This window comes from Nerophis ophidion, unplaced genomic scaffold (assembly GCF_033978795.1).
Source record: "Nerophis ophidion isolate RoL-2023_Sa unplaced genomic scaffold, RoL_Noph_v1.0 HiC_scaffold_62, whole genome shotgun sequence".
Classification (NCBI taxonomy): domain Eukaryota; kingdom Metazoa; phylum Chordata; class Actinopteri; order Syngnathiformes; family Syngnathidae; genus Nerophis; species Nerophis ophidion.
In genome coordinates, this window is record NW_026906984.1 from 65672 (window position 1) to 81684 (window position 16013).

Sequence of the window (16013 nt, forward strand, 5' to 3'; positions counted from 1 at the left end):
GCAGAGCAGAGAGCGAGACAGTTGTCGTTCACTGAGTGATTCATGTCGTTAATCCGCGGTGAACGAGTCGTTCGCTCAGTCCCTCCCCCGCCCACATGACGAGTAGCTGGCTGCGTCGTTCGCCGACGTCGAGGGTTCAGCAAGTCACAGAATGCGGAAGTTCCACTCATACCGGCATGGTTGCGGCGGAGCTCAACTGAACTGAGAAAAGAACGAATCAGTTCATGAAGTGATTCGGTTCAGTACGGTCACTCAAAAGATTCGTTCGTTTGAAGGAATCGTTCGTGAACGACACAACACTAGAAGGCGGCCGACAAGAGCAATTCGAAGGAGAAAGACGTGAGCAGGACGCTAATAAGTCAGTCTTACTATTTGTTATCCAGTTTGAAATATTTACGTCGTATAACATACATATTTGATTCTTGATTTAAGGATAAAGTGGTCTCGATGCGCTAGAAGCACTGTGCCGCTTCTTGTGCTATCTTAGCTTGTTAGTTAGCTTAGCTGGCTAGTTAGCTTAGCTTGTTAGCTGCTAACAGAAGACACAGAAGTTATCAACACATCGCTAAGTAGAGATCAAGTGTGAGAGTAAAGTGTTGTGATTGTGTGAAAATGTCTACATTACAAATGTTGAGAGCGTTGGTGGATCAGCGACTAACTGCTGCTGTTGAAGAAATATTTGTAGTGTTAGAAAGAACGATAGCAGAATACGAGGAGGAACTTTCTAGAACAAAAGAGGATTACAATCAACTACTGGACGCTGTTTTCAAGAAACATCAAGTTGTGTTACACAGAACAGGTTTGTTGACTTCTTTCTCTCACATCTTTACTAACTTTATATTTGATTAATAACAGGAAAAATACATTTGGAATATATAATATAATCACGATGAGCAGTGGAACTGTGTCTTCTTCCATCACACCTTCAACCATCCTCCATTGCAGCAAATACATTACATTTCCTACAGGTATTATTATCACTGAAGGACTGTAGAACATGGCTAAACATGTTACACACAAAGGACGGACACGCTAATAGTTAAGCTAGCCGCTAAAGTAGCTTGAAACAAGAATAAATACATGCTTAGCCATTTTTCCCGTACAACATGAATTGGCTGTTTTTCAAACTTCCACCATTTCCACTTTTTTCAAGTGACTCAAATCATTCCATCTTCTACATGTTTCACTAAACCTGGACATTCAAACTATCATTTTTCCAAGTTAAAATTTTTTCGAAGAATGCCCAAAATTCCCGTTTTTTCAAACCCTTTTTTCACCCTTTTTTGTGTCGACTACAATTTTCAACCCACTTCAACCGTTCCACCAGCAAATCATTCCTCTTAATGATGACAAAAAACAAAGATGTTTTTTTCTCTGAAAAAATTCTTGGTTTTCCCAAAAATCCGGGAATTCCATAATACTATTTCTCAACAAAAAATGTTACTACTTCAACATTTCTCGACTGATTTGAAAAATTCCAACACCAACCATTCACTCCTTCAGAACATTCACATATTTTAGCAATTTCTACAAACCCCGTTTCCATATGAGTTGTTAAATTGTGTTAGATGTGAATATAAACGGAATACAATGACTTGCAAATCCTTTTCAACCCATATTCAATTGAATGCACTTCAAAGACAAGATATGTGATGTTCAAACTCATAAACTTTTTTTTTTTTAAAATAATAATTCACTTAGAATTTCATGGATTCAACACGTGCTAAAGTAGTTGGGAAAGGGCATGTTCACCACTGTGTTACAAACCCCAATTCCATATGAGTTGGGAAATTGTCCATCCATCCATTTCTACCGCTTATTCCCTTTTTGGGATCCCGGGGGGCGCTAGCGCCTATCTCAGCTACAATCGGGCGGAAAGCAGGTTATACCCTGGACAAGTCGCCACCTCATCGCAGGGCCGACACAGACAGACAACATTCACACTCACATTCACACACTAGGGACCATTTAGTGTTGCCAATCAACCTATCCCCAGGTGCATGTCTTTGGAAGTGGGAGGGGCCTATCCCCAGGTGCATGTCTTTGGAAGTGGGAGGAAGCCGGAGTACCCGGAGGGAACCCACGCATTCACGGGGAGAACATGCATACTCCACACAGAAATATCTCGAGCCTGGGATTGAACCCAGGACTGCAGGACCTTCGTACTGTGAGGCAGACGCACTAACCCCTCTTCCACTGTGACGCCGTTGGGAAATTGTGTTGGATGTAAATATAAACGGAATACAATGACTTGCAAATCCTTTTCAACCCATATTCAGTTGAATGCACTACAAAGACAAGATGTTTGATGTTCAAAATCATAAACTTGATATTTATAGATCCAGATACAAATGTTTTCTCCCACATCGGTAATAAATAGTTTTTATTATCCAGATGAACAATATAATGAAATAGAATAATATAGTAAAAAGAGAATACAATGATTTGCTATTTATTTTCAACTTATATTCAATTGAATAGACTGCAAAGACAAGATATTTCATGTTCACAGTGAGAAACTTATTTATTTTTTTTCAAATAATAATTAACTTAGAATTTCATGGCTGCAACACATGCCAAAGTAATTGGGAAAAGGCATGTTCACCACTGTGTTTCATCACATTTTCTTTTAACAACACTCAATAAACGTTTGGGAACTGAGGAAACTAATTGTTGAAACTTTGAAAGTGGAATTCTTTCCCATTCATGTTTTATGTAGAGCTTCAGTCATTCAACAGTCCGGGGTCTCCGCTGTCGTATTTTACGCTTCATAATGTGTCACACATTTTCCATGGAAGACAGGTCTGGACTGCAGGCGGGCCAGGAAAGTACCCGCACTCTTTTACTACGAAGCCACGCTGTTGTAACACGTGGCTTGGCATTGTCTTGCTGAAATAAGCAGGGGCGTCCATGATAACGTTGCTTGGATGACAACATATGTTGCCCCAAAACCTGTATGGACCATTCAGCATTAATGGTGCCTTCACAGATGTGTAAGTTACCCATGCCTTGGGCACTAATACACCCCCATACCATCACACATGTGTAAGTTACCCATGCCTTGGGCACTAATACACCCCCAAACCATCACAGATGCTGCCTTTTGAACTTTGCTCATGTAACAATCCAGATGGTTCTTTTCCTCTTTGTTCTGGAGGACATCACGCCCACAGTTTCCAAATATAATTTGAAATGTGGACTCGTCAGACCACAGAACACTTTTCCATTTTGCATCAGTCCATCTTAAATGAGATCGGGCCCAGCAAAGCCAGCGGCGTTCTTTGGTGTTGTTGATAATGGGTTTGGCTTTGCATAGTAGAGTTTTAACTTGCATTTACAGATGTAGCAACCAACTGTAGTTACTTACAGTGGTTGTATGAAGTGTTCCTGAGCCCCTGTGGTGATATCCGTTACTCACTGATGTTGGTTTTTGATGCAGTACCGCCTGAGGGATCAAAAGTCTGTAATATCATCGCTTACGTGCAGTGATTTCTCCAGATTCTCTGAACCTTTTGATGATTTTATGCACCGTAGATGGTAAAGTCCCTAAATTCCTTGCAATAGCTCGTTGAGAAATGTTGTCCTGAAACTGTTCGACATTTTGCTTACAAATTGGTGACCCTCACCCCATCCTTGTTTGTGAATTACTTAGCATTTCACAAAAGCTGCTTTTATACCCAATCATGGCACCCACCTGTTCCCAATTAGCCTGCACACCTGTGGGATGTTCCAGATAAGTGTTTGATGAGCATTCCTCAACTTTGTAAGTATTTATTGCCACCTTTCCCAACTTCTTGGTCACGTGTTGCTGGCATCAAATTCTAAAGTTAACGATTATTTGCACAAACAAATTTTTTTATCAGTTTGAACATCAAATATGTTGTCTTTGTCGCATATTCAACTGATTATGGGTTGAAAATGAATTCCGTTTATATTTACATCCAACACAATTTCCCAACTCATATGGAAACGGGGTTTGTAAAAGAATTCCGCTTTTCCCAAAATTACCAAATTTTCCTGAAATTCTCATTGAAAATAATGGTACATTTTTCAAAGTTCCACAACCTCAACATGTTTCATCCGATTCACTCCTTGCCAACCTCAAACTGTTCAGCCTATTCGATAATCACGGGCTTTCCCTTGACCAATTCCAAAAATTCCCAGAATTACACGTTTTCCGTGACATTTTTCCCCATTCAAAATGAATGAGCCATTTTTCAAAATGCCACCATTTCCACATTTTTACACCGATTCAAACATATTCCACTAATTCTGGAAATTGAAATTACAACATTTTTCAACCCACTTCCACAGTTCCACCGTCAAATCATTCCTTTCCATCAGGACAGAAAACAAATTTGTTTTTTGAATTGAAAAGAATCCTGGTGTTCCCAAAATTCAAGGAATTCCATAAAACCATTTCTCAATTAAGTATGTTACGACTTCAACATTTCTCAACTGATTTGAATAATTCCAACACCAACCATTTCAACTCATTCAGAACATTCACATTTTATAGCATTTCCAAAAAAATTCCCGCTTTCCCCAAAAATTCCATGAAATTCCCATCGAAAGGAATAAAATGAAAGTTCCACAACTCCCACATTTTTCATCTGATTAGAACCGTTCCAACTTCAAAATATTCAGTGTGTTCAGGAATTGTGTGCTCCCTTTCAACACTTATTAAAAGAAATTCCCGGATTTTCTGGAATTCCCCGTTTTTAGGGACATTTTCCCCATTCAAAATTAATTATCCATTTTTCAATTTTCCACAATTCCCACATGTTTCAAACCATTCCACCTTCAACACATTCAATTCATCCTGGAAATTCAAACAACCAGTTTTCCACATTCAACAAATTTCCAGGAATTCTCATATTTTTCTAACCTTATTTCCAACCTTCTTTAGTGCAATGACTACTTTCACATTGTTCAACCCATTTCAACCGTTCCACTGTCAAAACATTCCTCTGAGTCAGGACAAAAAAAGCATGTTGGTTTAAGAACTTAAAAAAAATCACGGTTTTCCCAAAATTCAAACTCTACAAAATCAAATCGTTCCAACATTCAAACTATTCTTACATTCATACTACATTCTGTCAACCTTTCAGTTCAACTTCAGCATTGGAGCATTCACACACAATTCTTTCAGGAATTGCTTCATCTACTTATTAGTATTATTTTAATTTAATGTAGCTTACCACATTGAAAGCGTGGACTGTATGAATGGTGCCTTTCCAGTTCTCACACTAATGCAATTTGAGTGTCTAGAAACGCACTAAATTAATATTTTTTTACAATTATTATTAATAATAATAATAATGATGGATTAGATTTATATCGCGCTTTTCTATTGTTAGATACTCAAAGCGCTCACAGAGAAGTGGGAATCCATCATTCATTCACACAAGGTGGTGGTAAGCTACATCTGTAGCCACAGCTGCCCTGGGGTAGACTGACAGAAGCGTGGCTGCCAATTTGCGCCTACGGCCCCTCTGACCACCACCAATCATTCATTCATCATTCATTCACCGGTGTGAGTGGCACCGGGGGCAAGGGTGAAGTGTCTTGCCCAAGGACACAACGGCAGTGATTTGGATGTCAATAGGTGGGAAGCGAACCGGCAACCCTCAGGTTTCTGGCATAGCCGCTCTACCCACTACACCATGCCGCCCCGTAATAAGGTAATCAAGTTATATTTTGAAGGAGTAGTCAGTAATCTGATTACTTCTTCCCAGTTTAACTGTGGCGTCACTATCTAAGTGAAAGCAAAACAGATGTCATTGTTTTTGGCCAACATGTTGATTGTGCTCAAGTGGTTTTTAGAGCAGACATGTCTCTAAAGATAAATGTGAAAATGACAGAAATTATTGTCCACCAGCAGGGGGAGCTCATCACTAGTACTACTGCGTGGAGGCTGCCATGTGGTACATTATTTCCTGTGTGTGTATGACTTATTCAGAGGGACAACAGCACACTAGTATGGATTGCAGGAATTAATTTGAGGATGTTTTTATATGAATAAGGTGGATTGGATGTTAGCCTGGGAAGGCATTCCCCTGGAGGTCTTCTTCATGTGTCAGCTGGAAGTACCCTGACTGCTGTGGGGGGAAACCGATGAGATTGTGAGATCATATGTTGGTGTTTTCTCCTGTCCCGCAGACCTAAAAGAAGAGCATCTTCCCTATGAGCAGGAGGAGGAACCACTGCCCCCCAACATACATGAGGAAGACGAGACGCCACAGACCCATAATGTTAAACTGACCCTTCACATTAAAAAGGGAGAGGAGGACCCACTCACCCCCTACTTTAAAGAGGAAGAGGAGGACCAAGAGCCGCCGCACATTAAAGAGGAAGACGAGACGCCACAGACCCATAATGTTAAACTGACCCTTCACATTAAAAAGGGAGAGGAGGACCCACTCACCCCCTACTTTAAAGAGGAAGAGGAGGACCAAGAGCCGCCGCAGATTAAAGAGGAAGAGGAGGAAGAGGGCATCAGTCAGCCTAAATGGTTGGAGGAGTTCCCAGTGACTGGTGTCCCTGTGAAGAGTGAAGATGATGAGGTGAAAGGTGAAAGTGAGGAGAGGGGAGGGGGGGAGCCTCCAAGCAGCAGCTCAACACAACACATGACAACAGAAGCTGATGGAGACCACTGTGGAGGATCACAAGCAGACAAGCTCTTAGCTCCACTATCAGATAGTGAGGACACAACGTCACACTCTCCTGACACTGATGATGAAGACTCTAAAGATGATAAGACATGTCACACTGACAACACTCACTTCACATCTTCTCACTCTCACAAAACTTTTAAATACCATTGTAGTCTGAAAAGACACATGAGAACACACACTGGAGAAAAACCTTTTACTTGTTCAATCCGTAGTAAAGGTTTTGTAAAAAGTAGCTATTTGAAAGTACACATGAGAACACACACTGGTGAAAAACCTTTCGTCTGTTCAATCTGTGGTAAAGGTTTTGTAGAAAGTCGCTATTTGAAAAGACACATGAGAATACACACTGGTGAAAAACCTTTTTCCTGTTCAACCTGTGGTAAAGTTTTTACACAAAGTCAACATTTGAAAGTACACACTAGAACACACACTGGTAAAAAACCTTTCATCTGTTCAATCTGTGGTAAAGGTTTTACAGAAAGTCGGAATTTGAAAGTACACATGAGAACACACACTGCTGAATAATAACAGTCCTGTTCAATCTGCAACATAAGTTTGTTTGACTGATCAAACTTTGTAGCACACATGAGAAGACACCCAGGAGAGAAAGTGTTGAGTTGCAGTGTGTGTGGTGAAAGATTGTCTTCTAAGTACCAGTGTAAGAAACACAAGTGTGCTGGTGAGAACAGCAGCAGCAAATGAAACTGCAGGATTTGAAATAAACTGTCCAGACTTTCATTTTGACTTTCTAACAACATCAGCACATATAACATGTGTGACATTGTTGTTTGTCTAACAATCTTGTTAACATGCTTCTATATTTATGCACTTTTTTTTCAGTCCATTACATGCATTAATATGCAACATTGTGTACTTTTATTAAAATTGAAACAAACCAATTTGAAAAGGTGAGAGTAAACAGTAAAATACCTTTTAAATACAATAAACATTTTATGTGTGTATATATATTCATCAGACAATTTTACACTTATTTTATTCTGTTTTAGATAGATTAGATAGTACTTTATTTATTCCTTCAGGAGAGTTCCTTCAGGAAAAAATAAACATTTTCCGTACAATCCCATTCAAGATCATACAAACATTACAGGGAGACAGAACAGGATCGCTGACGGGTCTGCCGGCTTCCAGCGCCCCTTACAAAAATGGTGAGATACAGGTAAACAAGGGGGGAATGGGAGAAAAAAATAGAAGATTAAAATAAAATAACAAAAAATTATATCTAAGACTGGGCCCTGGAGAGGGTGTCCAGACTGAGGCCAAGGGAAAAAAAAAAAACAACTCATAGCCATAGTACACATCCCTCTCACATGTGTGTAAGAGGGAAACATCAAAGAACACAAAGGACATGAAAGACATTAAAGCAGCGGATACAAGCAGACACTTCTACATACATACATGAATAAAAAGTAAAGGAAACATATACACTGTGGTGGCCTCTGCGGTGTTCCACGCCATCGTCTGTTGGGGTGAAGGGAGCATGGCCAGAGACGGGAGCAGACCCAACAAAGCAACCAAGAGAGCCGCCAACCAACTCTCGGCCAATGTCCAGTCCGCATGGATGAGTGAGGATGTGTGCAAGGAGACTGAGGTGTCCGACACCGGCTCATTCAGCCAAGACACTGTAAAGCTTGTCCGTCCCGGCACTCAGAGCTAGCTCCGCAGTCCTGTCTCTTCATCCGCATCTCCTCCTGTCCTTCCAAACTGACTCCGGTGTGGCAGAGACCCAGCAGCTGGTCTCCATGGCCAAAAGGCTCCCGGGAGGCAGATCCAGAAGTCCACAAAAAAAGCACCGCAAAGGTCACGAAAGTGACACCCCTTGTCACACAGTCCCAAAGGGTCCCGGACCAAAAGGCAAAAAAATATAATAACACGTGAAAAGAAGAGAGAAACACAAAAGGATGACACAAGAGCACAGAGATCCTGCCAACAGCAGCCACTACAGCAGCGCCATCTTGGGAAAAAAAATATTGAAGTGTTGCATATTTGTATTTGTAATTGTTAATAATCCCATAGATTATCACCTTTATATGATATACATATGTACTGGTTCACATCTGAAACATCTTCTGGACCACTTCAGGAAGCATATTATTATTTACTTTATACATCATTTGAACAGTTGTCTTTTATACAATTTTAAAATGTGTGACTTTATGAATTATTTGTTGGGTCTCTATAATCCATTTTATTAATTATCTTTTTTACTGTCTTTTGTAATATGATGATTGTGCTGTGATTGTTTTATATGTATGTCCCCAGACCTTTATGCAATGTGAAAGTGAAAGAAAATGACTAAATTGTCTGTGGAAGGATGGTTTTGTTTTTAGAAATTACATTTTGGATTTTTTTTAAAATCCCATTTTTGTGTTTTAAACATTTGTTACTTTTTCAGTTGTTTTTTTTTAACATCCCAAAAACAATATCAATATCAATCAAATTTCGGAGTGTAAGGCAAAATCCAATAGTGAACATTTACTTTGCATACATTCATAAAATAAACTGTTTATTTTGTTTCCCTATCACAGAACGAACAGGTATTGTCTTCAGTTGCAAAACAACATCCTAAAAAATATTTTAAGTGGTCTATTCCGTTTTTTTTCTTAAATGAACTCTTTTGCTTTTGGAAGAATGGAAACTTTCAAGTTATGATTTTTTTTTGTTCCACAGAAAATACAGTAAATAAGAAAAAGTAAAGAAGTAAAAACGATGATATGCTGTAATTAGAATCATTTGAAGGAAAGCCTTTCCAAAGGTGCACACTTCCGTATGTGCGGCGACAGGTGCTTGAGGCGGAACAATTGTTCTACAATCCTATCAGCAATGAAAGGCAGTTTTGTTTCCTTCAGGCCGAGTGTATGCCTTCCATCAATGTTCACTGTGCTCCCCATAAGCTGTGGCTTGCTATTGAGAAGAAGTCAATAGTGCATATTCTACCTGTTTTGCTGGCTGTGTAACTATATAAGATCATAGAAAACACAATCTGAATAAAAAAAATCATTTTAGAGGTTTAACTTGTGTAGTGTTTGAGTTTTAATGCATGTAATATTTATTCCGTTTGTGTAAAAGTTCAACATTTAGGATGATTTTGAAGATTTTCAACATCTTGCCATCTCCAGGTATTGCATACATCACAATGATTTGTGTGTCTCATGAAAAACAATATTTTTTGATGATGATCATGTTCCACGGATTCCACTCCAGTGTTGAGTTTTGGGGACTGAAAAAAAGAATAAAATTGTGTCATTTAAAATCATCTGCCGAGTAATATAACTGTTAATTGGTACTGTTTAGTAAACAAATAACTGTCAATTGATATAACCTATTAGTAGATAATCCATGACACTTAGAACATTTGTGATGACAGGATAACAATGATGTAATGTACCTTTCATGATTATTTGTACACAACATTATTGTAGAATGTAACAATATGTTTCAACAATGTTTATTTCAACGACGGCGTGGCGCAGTGGGAGAGTTGCCGTGCGCAACCTGAGGGGCCCTGGTTCAAATCCCACCTAGTACCAACCTCGTCACGTCAGTTGTGTCCTGAGCAAGACACTTCACCCTTGCTCCTGATGGGTGCTGGTTGGCGCCTTGCATGGCAGCTCCCTCCATCAGTGTGTGAATGTGTGTGTGAATGGGTAAATGTGGAAGTAGTGTCAAAGCGCTTTGAGTACCTTGAAGGTAGAAAAGCGCTATACAAGTACAACCCATTTATCATTTATTTACAGTCCATGTCTGGTTTTAACATACCTGCTAAAGTAAAGTAAAGTTAAAGTACCAATGACTGTCACACACACACTAGATGTGGCGAAATTATTCTCTGCATTTGACCCATCACTCTTGATCACCCCCTGGGAGGTGAGGGGAGCAGTGGGCAGCAGCGGTGCCGCGCCCGGGAATCATTTTTGGTGATTTAACCCCCAATTCCAACCCTTAATGCTGAGTGCCAAGCAGGGAGGTAATGGCTCCCATTTTTATAGTCTTTGGTATGACTTGGCCGGGGTTTGAACTCACGACCTACCCATCTCAGGGCGAACACTCTAACCTCTAGGCCACTGAGTAGCCACACTGTTGTAACACGTGCTGAATGTGGCTTGGTATTGTCTTGCTGAAATAAGCAGGGGGCGTCCATGAAAAAGACGGCGCTTAAATGGCAGTATATGTTCTGAAACCTGTATGTACCGTTCAATATTAATGGTGCCTTCACAGATGTGTAAGTTACCCATGTCTTTGGCACTAATGCACCCCCATACCTTCACAGATGCTGGCTTTTCAACTTTGCTTCGATAACAGTCTGGATGGTTCGCTTCCCTTTTGGTCCGGATGACACGATGTTGAATATTTCCGAAAACAATTTGAAATGTGGACTTATCACACCACAGAACACTTTTCCACTCTGCATCAGTCCATCTTAGATGATCTCAGGCCCAGAGAAGCCGGTGGCATTTCTGGATGTTGTTGATAAATGGCTTTCGCTTTGCATAATAGAGCTTTAACTTGCACTTACAGATGTAGCGACAAACTGTGTTTAGTGACAGTGGTTTTCTGAAGTGTTCCTGAGCCCATGTGGTGATATCCTTTAGAGATTAATGTCGGTTTTTGATACAGTGCCGTCTGAGGGATCGAAGGTCACGGTCATTCAATGTTGGTTTCCGGCCATGCTGCTTACGTGGAGTGATTTCTCCAGATTCTCTGAATCTTTTGATGATATTATGGAGCGTAGATGTTGAAATCCCTAAATTTCTTGCAATTGCACTTAGAGTAAGGTTGTTCTTAAACTGTTTGACTATTTGCTCACGCAGTTGTGGACAAAGGGGTGTACCTCGCCCCATCCTTTCTTGTGAAAGACTGAGCATTTTTTGGGAAGCTGTTTTTATACCCAATCATGACACCCACCTGTTCCCAATTAACTTGCACACCTGTGGGATGTTCCAAATAAGTGTTTGATAGACAGAGAGACAGACAGACAGACATACAGATAGATAGATAGATAGATAGATAGATAGATAGATAGATAGATAGATAGATAGATAGATAGATAGATAGATAGATAGATAGATAGATAGTACTTTATTTATTCGCTAGTTAGCTTAGCTTGTTAGCTGCTAACAGAAGACACAGAAGTTATCAACACATCGCTAAGTAGAGATCAAGTGTGAGAGTAAAGTGTTGTGTTTGTGTGAAAATGTGTGAAAGAATGATAGCAAAGTATGAGGAGGAACTTTGTCCAACAAAAGAGGAGAAGGAGCGACAACATCAACTACTGGACGCTGTTTTCAAAAAACATCAAGTTGTGTTACACAGAACAGGTTTGTTGACTTCTTACTCTCACATCTTCACTAACTTTATATGTAATTTTTAACACTTTTCTGCAATTATTGTGTATAAGAAGTTGTGTTGTCTTGTGAGGATGATGCATTCCGTCTGCTACTTGCAACGTGGTCTTGCAACCACGTGGTTGTCTGTGTTCTGTGGAATGTAACTACTAAAGATGAGTTACATATCCCAGTCCATTTGTACTACAAACTGTCAGTGGTGGAACAAGTCAGAGTTGGGCTGTGGACGAGCTCCATGACATGGCCCCCTAAACCCAAATAATAAAGCTAATTCTACCATCATTTTATAACACACAATCATCTCTGGGTTTACTACAAACAATCTCTAACCAGGTTTTAAAAAGTTTGTCAGCCATTTTTGCTAAAATTTGCATTTCCTGATATTTACTTATTTTCTCACTTTCACCACAGCATCAGCCCGTTCGCAGGATGTAGAACAATTATCAAAGGTCAAGACAAGTGTTGCCTTAACGGAGGGTTCATATTTTAGAGCACCAAGGCAAATGCTATTTTATTTCCAGTTTGTTAATTGAATGCAGAATGGTTCACATTTATTTGTGCATTAAATCTTTAGACAATTTTGACCCGTACTTTGGGTCAAAGCATAATAATTGTGTAAATGCATCAATAAGTTCATTATACTTGTTTAAGGTGCTTTTTTTTTTTTTAAACCTTTATTTTGTTAACACAGTCAAACCTATTATTGTGAAGGGGGAAGTGTGCTGCTGTTCTCAGAAAGATGTGTGGAGGTGAAAGTTGCAACTATTGTCCTGTTTTTACATTACTCCAACATTGATGATGTCGTTCACAACAACACAAGCAGATGAGATGTGTTGTGGGTGTATGGATTTTCCTTGCCATCTTTAGCTTTGTAGTTTAGTCGCTATTTTGAATGACAGCGTGTTTAAAGGATGAATGAGTGATCCAGAACACATTTTTCATCCATCTGTCTTCTTCCGCTTAGCCGAGGTCTGGTCTTGGGGGCAGCAGCCTAAGCAGGGAAGCCCAGACTTCTCTCTTCCCAGCCACTTCATCCAACTCCTCCCGGGGGATCCCAAGGCGTTCCCGGGCCAGCCGGGAGACATAGTCTACCCAACGTGTCCTGGGTCTTCCCCGTGACATCCTACCGGTCGGACGTGCCCTAAACACCTCCCGAGGGAGGCGTTCGGGTGACATCCTGACCAGATGCCCCAACCACCTCATCTGGCTCCTCTCCATGTGGAGGAGCAGCGGCTTTACTTTGAGTTCCTCCTGGATGACAGAGCTTCTCACCCTTTCTCTAAGGGAGAGCCCCGCCACTCGGTGGAAGAAACTAATTTGAGCCGCTTGTACCCGAGATCTTGTCCTTTCGGTCATAACCCAAAGCTCATGACCATAAGTAAGGATGGACCTTTGAGCGACCGATAAAGAGAGCTTTGCCTTCCGGCTCAGCTCCTTCTTCATCACAACGGATCGATACAGCGTCTGCATTACTGAAAACGCCGCACCGATCCGCTTGTCGATCTCACGATCCACTCTTCCCTCACTCGTGGACAAGACTCCTAGGTACTTGAACTCCTCCACTTGGGGAAAGATCTCCTCCCCAACCCCGAGATGGCGCTCCACCCTTTTCCGGACGAGAACCATGGACTTGGAGGTGCTGATTCTCATTCCGGTCGCTTCACCCTCTGCTGCAAACCGATCCAGTGAAAGCTGAAGATCTTGGCCAGATGAAGCCATCAGGACCACATCATCTGCAAAAAGCAGAGACCTAATCCTGCAGCCACCAAACCAGATCCCCTCAACGCCCTGACTGCGCCTACAAATTCTATCCATAAAACAGAATCGGTAACCAAGGGCAGTCTTGGCGGAGTCCAACCCTCACTGGAAACGTGTCCGACTTACTGCCGGCAATGCGGACCAAGCTCTGACACTGATCATACAGGGAGCGGACCGCCACAATCAGACAGTCCCATACCCCATACTCTCTGAGCACTCCCCACAGGACTTCCCGAGGGACACGGTCGAATGCCCTCTCCAAGTCCACAAAACACATGTAGACTGGTTGGGCAAACTCCCATGTACCCACAAGGACCCTGCCCAGAGTATAGAGCTGGTCCACAGTTCCACGACCAGGACTAAAACCACACTGTTCCTCCTGAATCCAAGGTTCGACTATCTGGCTTAGGCTCCTCTCCAGTACACCGGAATAGACTTTACCGGCAAGGCATTATTTTCCCGAACAAATGTTGCTTCTTCTAAGAATGACAACATTGCTCTTACATTGATGTCAATTTCCCTGATATTGTGCAATGAAAAGCAGATTTTGTTATATTAGCCAATTCTGTGACACCGGAAGTCATTGTTGAAATAATCCATCCATCCATTTCCTACCGCTTATTCCCTTTTGGGGTCGCGAGGGGCGCTGGCGCCTATCTCAGCTACAATCGGGCGGAAGGCGGCATACACCCTGGAAAGTCGTTACATCATCGCAGATTGTTGAAATAATATGCCTTTTTTTGTTGAGTTAAGTGATTATTGATTGGATTATTACTTTGGGAAGGTCAGAGAAGAAGAGTTGTAAGAATTTTCTCATAAGTCACCTGCTAATGTTAGCCAAGTTAGCTGCTCATATGTGTTGGAGTGGAGACAGCTGAGGGGAGTCGTGTATGAAACAAGCTCAGCTTCCTCATGAACATGACATGATGATGTCACATAAGGACTACACGCCTACACTCACAAAAGAATGGCAACGTTTGGGCCCCCAGACCCGCTTTATTTGTGCCGTATCAAGGCAGCACTTTTTTACGCTTTCAGACCAAACGAACAAAAGAAGACCTTTTGTATGCAGTTTGAGAGCCGCAGCCGGAGAAAATAAACACACAGTGTATCCATGACTGCAAAGTTCATTGACCGTTTGTTTGATTGACTGACTAATGTTTTAATACCTCCGTTTTAATACCTCTCACACAAACATGCATGTGGGGGAGTTTTCTGTGTCTACGTACCTTCCACACATGCGTACACCCACCGGAGTGACATTTGTCCAAGTTGCACCATCCCCACATTTTTCAACCTATTCAAACCATTCCAACATCAACACATTCCACTCATCCTGGACATTCAAACTAACACTTTCCCAAGTTCCAAACCAAATTCCGGTTTTCCTGGAAATTTAAACTCTTCAACATTTAAGCCATTCCAACATTCAAACTATTCTTACATTCATACTACATTCTGTCAGCATTTCAGTTCAATTTCAGCATAGGAGCATTCACACACAATTCCTTGAACAATTGCCTCATCTACTTATTATTATTATTATTATTATTATTATTATTATTATTATTATTATTAAATGTAGCTTACCATATTGCTGAAAATGTTAACTTCCCCTTGGGGATTAAATAAAGTACCGTATTTCCTTGAATTTCCGTCGGGGTGATAATTAATTTAAAACCTCTTCTCACACCGTCGTTTACCAAAGGCATGCGGTAAAGGCAAGCATGCGCTAATTATTTTAAAACCTCTTCTCACTCCGGCATTTACAGAAGGCATGCGGTGAAACTAGTCCTGCGCTTAAAAATTTGAGTGTGATGTAAGGATGCCATCATGAAAATCACATTTAATAAAAAAAACGTTATTATGGTCTTACCTTTACCTATAAATGAAATCCATGTGCAGTTCCTTCTGATCAAAAGCATCGATAACTTGTTTATAGAAGTCTTCCTTTCTTCAGTTTTAAAAATTTCTCTGTCTCGATGGAGATTTTCCTTTATTACCTCCTGCTTCGATTGAAAGTCCAGTTTAGAAAACTGTTTTATTTTAGATATGTAATCCTCCATGTTAAAAGTGCAAGCGAGAGGAAAAAATAAACACACGCTGCTCACTATTGCTGCTTGTTGTCACTTCTTCTGCAGCCGAGTAGTCGCAAGAAGGATCAGTAGTGCCCTCTACCACCAGGAGGCGAGAGTCATTTAATGACTCATATTTG

The 16013-nt window shown here is 40.8% G+C and overlaps 1 protein-coding gene across 4 annotated transcripts in view; it reads left to right on the forward strand.

Moving 5' to 3' along the window:
• Nucleotides 1–493: 493 nt before the first annotated feature.
• Nucleotides 494–16013, forward strand: part of LOC133547110 (zinc finger protein OZF-like) — a 116176-nt gene continuing 100656 nt past the window's right edge. For 3 of the 4 annotated variants that reach the window (XM_061892936.1, XM_061892938.1, XM_061892935.1), the window contains exon 1: nt 494–799. In XM_061892936.1, the coding sequence (XP_061748920.1) occupies nt 613–799 (187 nt within the window). In that variant the 5' untranslated portion in view covers nt 494–612. Of the gene's footprint in view, nt 800–11794; nt 12014–16013 lie in introns of those variants that run through there. The other variant, XM_061892937.1, reaches the window with a different exon arrangement.